The sequence below is a fragment of the Thunnus albacares genome, chromosome 21 (assembly GCF_914725855.1).
Source record: "Thunnus albacares chromosome 21, fThuAlb1.1, whole genome shotgun sequence".
NCBI classification, from domain to species: Eukaryota; Metazoa; Chordata; class Actinopteri; order Scombriformes; family Scombridae; genus Thunnus; species Thunnus albacares.
In genome coordinates, this window is record NC_058126.1 from 447,671 (window position 1) to 457,500 (window position 9,830).

Sequence of the window (9,830 nt, forward strand, 5' to 3'; positions counted from 1 at the left end):
CTCCAGTTTCCTCCAGTTTCCTCCAGTTTCCTCCAGTTTCCTCCAGTTTCCTTTAGTTTCCTCCAGTTTCCTTTAGTTTCCTCCAGTTTCCTTTAGTTTCCTCCAGTTTCCTCCAGTTTCCTTCAGTTTCCTCCAGTTTCCTCCAGTTTCCTCCAGTTTCCTCCAGTTTCCTTTAGTTTCCTCCAGTTTCCTCCAGTTTCCTTTAGTTTCCTCCAGTTTCCTCCAGTTTCCTTTAGTTTCCTTTAGTTTCCTCCAGTTTCCTCCAGTTTCCTCCAGTTTCCTCCAGTTTCCTCCAGTTTCCTCCAGTTTCCTTTAGTTTCCTCCAGTTTCCTCCAGTTTCCTTTAGTTTCCTTCAGTTTCCTTCAGTTTCCTCCAGTTTCCTCCAGTTTCCTTTAGTTTCCTCCAGTTTCCTCCAGTTTCCTTCAGTTTCCTCCAGTTTCCTCCAGTTTCCTCCAGTTTCCTCCAGTTTCCTCCAGTTTCCTTTAGTTTCCTCCAGTTTCCTCCAGTTTCCTTTAGTTTCCTCCAGTTTCCTCCAGTTTCCTTCAGTTTCCTCCAGTTTCCTCCAGTTTCCTTTAGTTTCCTCCAGTTTCCTCCAGTTTCCTCCAGTTTCCTTTAGTTTCCTCCAGTTTCCTCCAGTTTCCTCCAGTTTCCTTTAGTTTCCTTTAGTTTCCTCCAGTTTCCTTTAGTTTCCTCCAGTTTCCTCCAGTTTCCTCCAGTTTCCTCCAGTTTCCTCCAGTTTCCTTTAGTTTCCTCCAGTTTCCTCCAGTTTCCTCCAGTTTCCTCCAGTTTCCTCCAGTTTCCTCCAGTTTCCTTTAGTTTCCTTTAGTTTCCTCCAGTTTCCTCCAGTTTCCTTTAGTTTCCTTTAGTTTCCTCCAGTTTCCTCCAGTTTCCTCCAGTTTCCTCCAGTTTCCTTTAGTTTCCTCCAGTTTCCTCCAGTTTCCTTTAGTTTCCTCCAGTTTCCTTCAGTTTCCTTTAGTTTCCTCCAGTTTCCTCCAGTTTCCTTTAGTTTCCTTCAGTTCCTTCTTCAACTATTTCAGCTCCTTTCAGACATGAAATACACTTCAAGCTGTTTCAGTGACGCTTTCTGTCGTTCAGACAGACGGACGTTCACAGAAAGACACACTGATGCTGCTGATATCTGAGAGAACAGCTGCCAGTTAAAGATGCTGTGATCAGGAGGAAGAGGAGGAGGAAGAGGAGGAGGAGTAGGGATGGATTTTCCAACTCATGTATCTGTTGAAGTCTTGATGAATGAGCGTTGCTCTGCAGCACAGTGATGTATTTCACGTCTTCAGTTATAAAGCTGGAGATTCATGTTTTCATCGTGCAGCTGTTATGAATGAACATGTCAGATCTAGAGAGGGACTCATTCTTCATCTGTTGTCTTCTTTTTCTGGTTTTGTTATTTAACGTATTTATCCAATTTATGAACTCATTTTACATTGTTTTTTATACAATATTTATTTTTTTCTAGATTATTTATTGTGATTCTTCTTTTTCTTTTTCATTGAGATTCTTTGTTTTCTTCTTTATCTAGTTTGTTTCTTTTTCTAGATTCATCCTCATCTACTTTATGCATTTTCTTCATCTAGTTTTAATTTCTTCATCGTCTAAATTATTTTTCTCGATTCTTCTTCATCTTGTTTCTGCTCTAACAAGATTCTAGTAGTTTGATCTTCTTCATGTGGTTTAATATGCTGTATTTCCACTAGTTTCTTCATCCTCTCATATTTGTTCTTATATATTCTTATGTAAGTCTTTTGTTGTCTATTTTTTGTCTTCATGTTATTTTTATGTGTAATAAGGTTTTTCACCATCGACTTCCTTTTTTATGAGGTTCAGATTCTTATAATATATAACTAATAAAAGTGTGAAAATAATTGAAACACACACATTATTTTATCTAGCCTCTTTCACACTCATCCACCTCTGCGTGGGGGGGGGGTTGCCCATCCCCATGGTAACACGCGCTCTCCCTCTGAGCACGCAAAGGTCAGAGGTCATGACCCGTGTTCAAATTTCACGTCGGCAAATGTAAACACTTTAACATTACACACACGTACAGTTTGGGTTTCAGTGGGGTCACGGTAACCACGGCAACAGCAACACCCCGACATACATGGGGAGTGATGAATGTGTGTGTGTGTGTGACATTTCATCCTGACGCTCATTTCCTCTTGGTGGACAAGTGTGTGTGTGTATGTGTGTGTGTGTGTGTGTGTGTGTGTATGTGTGTGTGTGTGTGTGTGTGTCCAACATCACATTACACACAGAACATACGAGCTGCGTGTAGCATGTTACTATCTGGAGCACATGTCAAACAGCTGCTGTCTCTGTGACTCTGCACTGTGATTGGCTGACACACTTTTAGATGCACAAAAAGTTTTAGCTTACAGGACATGAGAGAGAAACACTGACGAGTACAGAATTGCTCACACATTTATATATATATATATATATATGTATATATATGTGTGTGTGTGTGTACATTACCTGCTCATTCAAAGTGTTTTTCTTTATTTTTACTATTTTCTACATTTTTGAACCAACTGAAGACATCTAAACTATTCTGCTAACTTCTCATTCTGAGTGAAGAATAGTTAAATTAACTATAACTGTTATACTGTTGAGGTAGAACAGGAAGTGACCTCACGTCTTACTCTCTTCCTATTGGCTCACAGTCAGTGGTGGAAGAAGTACTGCAGTAAAAGTACCAGTATAAACCAGTGTTAGAGCAGCATGTTACTGTTGTAGCTGCTGGAGGTGGAGCTAGTTTACACTACTTTATATACAGTTAGCTAGTTTAGTCCAGTGGTTCCCAACCTAGGGGTCGGGCCCCTCCAAAGGGTCAGCAGATAAATCTGAGGGGTGGTGAGATGATTAATGGGAGAGGAAAGAAGAAAAAACAAAGTTCTGATACACAAATCTGTTTTCAGTTTTTGGACTTTTTCTCTAATCTTTGATTTTTGCTGAAATATTGGATCATTTGAACATTTATTGAAATGAAAGCATGTGAGAAGTTTAGAGGGAAAAATCACTATTTGGTGGAGCTGTTAACAACTCATAGACATGTGAAATGTGACCCCGACTACACACTGCTTTTTGTAAGACGTCAAAAGACAAAAAGGTTGGAAACCACTGGTTTCATCTTTAACAATGTGTTGTATTTTAAAAGCTTGTTATATTATCCATTGTGTCAAATCTTCATCTGAAAAGTAACTAAAGCTGTCAAATAAATGTAGTGGAGTAGAAAGTACAATATTTCCCTCTGACATGTAGAAAGTAGCATCACATGGAAATACTCAAGTAAAGTACAAGTACCTCAAACTGTAGTTAAATACAGTAGTTGAGTAAATGTACTCTGCTAGACTTTAACATGTCTTCTAACTTCAGACTGACGTAACGTTCTGGCTGTAAAGAGTTAACTCTGCTGCCACTGCTACAACTTTTAGGAGAGGAGAGGAAAGGACTTGTATTTATTGATCAGGCGACTGGAGAATAAAGAGGGCAGACGATCAATAGCTGCACATTATGATTAATTACTGCTGCTACACACACACATGCACAGGCAGGGTAGATGTGTGTGTGTGTGTGTCCTCAGGGTGTGTTTTCTGTTCCCTGTCATCGCTCTGCCAACACACACATGCAGACAGAGTGTATGGTATGTGACGGAATGACATGCTGGAAATGTGTGTGTGTGTGTGTGTGTGTGTGTGTGTGTGTGTGTGACAGGTCCCTGGAGGTGTGTGTGTGTGTTTTTCTCTCATTTCCTGTCGAGGCGAGTCGAGGCGAAGAACGCCCCAACAACAATCTGGTCCCTCTGAAACAAGCTCTCTGCAAACATGCAGCAGTAACAATAGAGGAGCAGCTGTAGTATCAATATCAATAACAACACTTATAGAATTTATTAAATTATTAGTGTGAACGCTGACAAGCCTTCATATTCTTCTTCTTCTTCTGTGTGTTTTTCAGTCACTAACTTCTCCTCCATACTGACCAACAGAAACCATTCAGACATCTACATGTTCAGCTCTTTAAGATATTAAAATGTATAATGAAAGTTGTTGATATGTCAATAACTGAGAGAGCTGCAGCGTTCATACGTGATGGAAATGCTTCACAGCAGCGCCACCGTGTGGTCAGTTATTACATGTTTACCGTTTTCCTGACTGTATTTAGAGGATCCTGAACGCATCTCATGAGTTTGTTTTTGGTATCACTGCTGTTTGTCTGTAATTGGTTACTAAATGTTTGGAGGCGTGGCCTGATGCTGTTAACAGGTCATAACGGATCCGGGTATCATCGGATAATCTGTTATTTGTTTCAAAACAAAAAACAAAAAAAAAAAAACGTTTTTTGGTGTCAGAATAAAATAATGAAAAACCGATCAAACCCGTCCCGTTGTTTCCCAACGAAAATCCAGAATACCAAATAACGGACGCGACTACATTAGCCTACCCATGAGCCTCAGCGACCGTTGCTATGGTGAAGACACCAGCTAGAAGGCACCAACAGCGCCACCACGTGGTCATTAATAAAACACCAGCATACCACTAATTAACCGCCATCTCGTTAATGTAATATTCCATCGAGACCAAACATTTCACACACACAGTATCAGCGATAGTGAAAGTACAGCAGCAGTAACTTTGATTCAGCATTCAGGTTAATAGAAGAATGTTAACGTGTGTTAGAAACATAACGGCCTATATCACACACACACACACACACACACACACACACACACACACACGCACACACACACACACACACACAGCTCTCTCTACAGTTCAGTGTTGGGCGATCAAGAGGCTGAAATTGCTTTTCTGTTTTTTCCCCTGAGAGAGAGAGAGAGCTGACCGTGTGTGTGTGTGTGCGTGTGTGTGTGTGTGTGTGTGTGTGTGTGTGTGTGTGCGTGTGTGTGTGTGCGTGTGTGTGTGTGTGTGTGTGTGTGTGTGTGTGTGTGTTCAGTTTGTTATATAGATGCAAATTCATAGAAGCAGATTAAACAGATTGTGTCTCGTATCTGTTGATGAGCTAACGCTGCCCTGCGGGACGAGTGTGTGTGTGTTTAATGTGCCTTCTGTTACAAAGAAAGAAAATGAGCCTTCCAGCTATTTAATGTCAACGCTTTCAAATGACAGCTACACACACACACACACACACACACACACACACACACACACACACAGTCATTACACTGAAGAGGCTGACGAGGCGTCAAAGCCCCCGATGTCACAACATATATTTACACACACACAGAATCAGTGTGTGTGAGGGTATGAATGGAGGGATTTAGACGTCTTTGAGTCACAGAGGAAGGAGGAGGGTTTACATCTATTATCTGTGTGTGTGTATGTGTGTATGTGTGTGTGTGTGTGTGTGTGTAACCAGCAGGGAGGATGCTGGGAAATGGTAATGAACTGGAACTGTCTCACTCTGAAGAACATTATATGTTAGAAGCGGCTCTCTCTGTTCTGTTCAAACTGATCATCTTCAAAATCAAAATGCTCAAAATCTTTTCCGAGTGAATTTAACAATTATGTTTATAAATAACCACATTTATAAATAAATAGAAATGATCAATAATCAGGAGAGGGAATCTTTGGCAATCTCATGATTCGATTCAGTTTGATTTAGAATCAATTCTGGATTAAATGAATAGAGAAGGATCAGTATTTTTAGTCTCCTGCTCCAGTTAACTGTGTGCCAAACCCTTCACATGACTGGCAGTAAGATACAGCAAATGATCCTGATGAATGTCACTGTCAGCTGAGAGTTCACAGATTTTTAATTTTAAAAACTTAACTGCATTAATTTGGAAGCATCTTACAGTCTTCAGCCTGTATGACAACAACTAAATGAAACTAAATGTCATATACTGACCAACATCACTGGTTAAATGTCTTGTGAAAACAGAGGTTGGTGTGTTTGCTGTGTAGTAAGAGGAGGCGGACTGCTCTGCTGTGTTATTAACATCATGTCTCCAGCAGTGAGCAGCCTCTCTGCTCCGCTGTGTTATTAACATCATGTCTCCAGCAGTGAGCAGCCTCTCTGCTCTGCTGTGTTATTAACATCATGTCTCCAGCAGTGAGCAGCCTCTCTGCTCCACTGTGTTATTAACGTCATGTCACCAGCAGTGAGCAGCCTCTCTGCTCTGCTGTGTTATTAACATCATGTCACCAGCAGTGAGCAGCCTCTCTGCTCCGCTGTGTTATTAACATCATGTCTCCAGCAGTGAGCAGCCTCTCTGCTCCGCTGTGTTATTAACATCATGTCACCAGCAGTGAGCAGCCTCTCTGCTCTGCTGTGTTATTAACATCATGTCTCCAGCAGTGAGCAGCCTCTCTGCTCCGCTGTGTTATTAACATCATGTCTCCAGCAGTGAGCAGCCTCTCTGCTCCGCTGTGTTATTAACATCATATCTCCAGCAGTGAGCAGCCTCTCTGCTCCGCTGTGTTATTAACATCATGTCACCAGCAGTGAGCAGCCTCTCTGCTCCGCTGTGTTATTAACATCATGTCTCCAGCAGTGAGCAGCCTCTCTGCTCTGCTGTGTTATTAACATCATGTCTCCAGCAGTGAGCAGCCTCTCTGCTCTGCTGTGTTATTAACATCATGTCTCCAGCAGTGAGCAGCCTCTCTGCTCCGCTGTGTTATTAACATCATGTCTCCAGCAGTGAGCAGCCTCTCTGCTCCGCTGTGTTATTAACATCATGTCACCAGCAGTGAGCAGCCTCTCTGCTCCGCTGTGTTATTAACATCATGTCACCAGCAGTGAGCAGCCTCTCTGCTCCTCTGTGTTAGTAACATCATGTCTCCAGCAGTGAGCAGCCTTTCTGCTCTGCTGTGTAATTAATTAGGTGAATGGTTTTATTAGGTGAAACAGACTGTCCAGAGTTATTTTCTTCAGCTCAGAGTCGGTTTAGGTTGTTTAATGTTGCAGTGCGTGTTGGTCTCGTTTGTCACTGCTGATTGCTGCTCCGCTCTGCTAACTGTAGTCTGAGTGATGGTGTAGAAAGTTCACGATATGCTTCACGTCCAACCAATGAACTACAAGATAACTCTGGTGTGCCGTCCGGTGCTGCACTGTACGTTATTAACTAACATTTAGAAAATCGATTTTTGTTATTTGTGAATTCTTACATAATTCTTATGTGAATCGATTTTTGAACCCACCTGTATTGATTATATTGAACTGCTCCTCTGTGACAGTGTCTGACCATCATGTAAACCAGAAACCGGGTTTCTAATGTCAGTGGAAACGTACCGATTTCTCCTCTCTGTCTCTAAAAGATAAAAAACGTGCAGAATAACTGACCACCTGTCTGTCTGTCTTTCAGCCTGTCTGTCTGGTCAGGGTCCAGACTGCACTCTGGTCCAGTCCAAAGATGACGACTTCGACTGGGAGCAGGGAGACACCCAAGACAGACCAGCCAGCAACCCCTGGATCCCTGCAGGTACAGGTACCTGTCTGTCTGTCTGTCTGTCTGTCTGTCTGTCTGTCTGTCTGTCTGTCTGTCTGTCTGTCTGTCTGTCTGCCTGTCTGTCTGTCTGCCTGTCTGTCTGCCTGTCTGTCTGTCTGTCTGTCTGTCTGTCTGTCTGTCTGTCTGTCTGTCTGTCTGTCGGAAGCTCCTGAAAGGAAACTCAGGATGGTGGATTCTTGCAGGTGTTCCTCAGGGAACCCACCTGGGCCCTTTGAAGCTGGAGCCAGAAGATCTTCATACTGCTTCCCTCTGAAACTATTTTGTCTTTTTCTGTGAGTCTGACTTCTGTGGTGTTAACTGACGTGCAGTTTTGGCCTTTCTCCTTTAAAACTGGATACATTTTTTAAAGGCAAGCAACAGAAAGTTCCTCACAAGAAAGCTGAACAGGAAATAGAAATAGTTCCCGTCGCTGCGCTAAATGTTGTTTCTAGGTTTGTGTTCACATGAAACAAACGAGATGTTAATCAGTGAGCTTTAGTCGTGATGATGTGGTGTTTTCAGGGAGCATTGCAGAATAATAGTACACTCTTTGCTCTCAGTGTGAATGTGTCGGTGCGTCTCAGTTCCACGCGGCACCTGAAGGCAGCAGGAAGCTGCAGCCTTTGTGTTATCTACTATTGACCTGCCACAGTTTCTCCTCTGAGTTATGGACGGACAGCGAGAGTTCACAATGAACCTGCACAGATAAGACTGTGTGTGTGTGTGTGTGTGTGTGTGTGTGTGTGTGTGTGTGTGTGTGTGTGTGTGTGTGTGTGAAGCGAGCCGCCGTTTGTCACATGCTCACGGAGGTTAAGCCGCTGACGAATGAGAATGCAGCGCTCTTAAATCACTGAGCCAATCACGTGAGAGACAGGCTGAGCGAGGACACACAGAGAGGAGGTGGTTACTGTCCTGTTTAACGTGATTTATACAGAGGAGGAGAGAGGAGCAGGAGAGAGGAGGAGGAGAGAGGAGGAGAGGAGAGGAGGAGAGAGGAAGAGAGAGGAGGAGGAGAGGAGGAGGAGAGAGGAAGAGAGAGGAGGAGGAGAGAGGAGAAGGAGAGAGGAGGAGAGAGGAGGAGGAGAGAGGAGGAGAGAGGAGAAGGAGAGAGGAGGAGAGAGGAGGAGGAGAGAGGAGGAGAGAGGAGGAGGAGAGAGGAGGAGAGAGGAGGAGAGAGGAGGAGGTTACTGTCCTGTTTAACGTGATTTATACAGAGGAGGAGAGGAGGAGAGGAGGAGGAGAGAGGAAGAGAGAGGAGGAGGAGAGAGGAGAAGGAGAGAGGAGGAGAGAGGAGGAGGAGAGAGGAGGAGAGAGGAGAAGGAGAGAGGAAGAGAGAGGAGGAGGAGAGGGAGAAGGAGAGAGGAGGAGAGAGGAGAAGGAGAGAGGAGGAGAGAGGAGGAGAGAGGAGGAGGTTACTGTCCTGTTTAACGTGATTTATACAGAGGAGGAGAGAGGAGGAGCAGGAGAGGAGGAGGAGGAGAGAGGAGGAGGAGAGGAGGAGGAGAGAGGAGGAGAGAGGAGGAGCAGGAGAGAGGAGGAGGAGAGAGGAGGAGAGACGAGGAGAGAGGAGGAGCAGGAGAGAGGAGCAGGAGAGAGGAGGAGAGACGAGGAGAGAGGAGGAGCAGGAGAGAGGAGCAGGAGAGAGGAGGAGAGACGAGGAGAGAGGAGGAGCAGGAGAGAGGAGGAGGAGAGAGGAGGAGAGAGGAGGAGGAGAGGAGCAGGAGAGAGGAGGAGGAGAGAGGAGGAGAGACAAGGAGGAGAGAGGAGGAGGAGGAGGAGAGAGGAGAGTTTGTCACTTTCTTTCCAACAAAAGAGGAGGTTTTTTTTTGTGTGTGTGTGTGTGTGTGTGTGTGTGTGTGTGTGTGTGTGTATGTGTGTGTGTGTGTATGTGTGTGTGTGTGTGTGTGTGTGTGTGTGTGTGTGTGTGTGACTAATTGCAGCCAATCCAGACAATCAGAGAGCAAACAGCTTCTCTCCCAGCGGACTCTCTCTCTCTGCTTCGATCTCCTCCCGGCTGATATGTGGAGCAGTGCGCAGGGCGAGGCAGGGCATTAAATCTAACTAACCCTCCACACAGAGAGGCTGGGCGAGCGAGGTCCACGCAGACAGGGAGAGAGAGAGACAGATAGAGCAGGTTGTGTGTGACGGCAGGACTCCAATTCCAATTTAAGATTTGTAGGCAGCTGCTGATACTCTATCTGTGTGTGTGTGTGTGTGTGTGTGAGTGTGTGAGTGTGTGTGTGTGTGTGTGTGTGTGTGTGTGTGTGTGTGTATGTGTGTGAGTGTGTGTGTGTGTGTGTGTGTGTGTATGTGTGAGTGTGAGTGTGTGTGTGTGAGTGTGTGTGTGTGTGTGTGCGCAGTAACA

General features: G+C 44.3%; 1 protein-coding gene across 18 annotated transcripts in view; it reads left to right on the plus strand.

Moving 5' to 3' along the window:
- LOC122972227 (receptor-type tyrosine-protein phosphatase mu-like) overlaps window positions 1–9,830 on the plus strand; it is a 158,463-nt gene that overhangs the window by 27,987 nt on the left and 120,646 nt on the right. For 14 of the 18 annotated variants that reach the window (XM_044339160.1, XM_044339162.1, XM_044339164.1 and 11 more), the window contains exon 2: window positions 7,343–7,465. In XM_044339160.1, the coding sequence (XP_044195095.1) occupies window positions 7,343–7,465 (123 nt within the window). The remainder of the gene's footprint in view (window positions 1–7,342; window positions 7,466–9,830) is intronic. The other 4 variants (XM_044339161.1, XM_044339178.1, XM_044339175.1 and 1 more) reach the window with 1 other exon arrangement.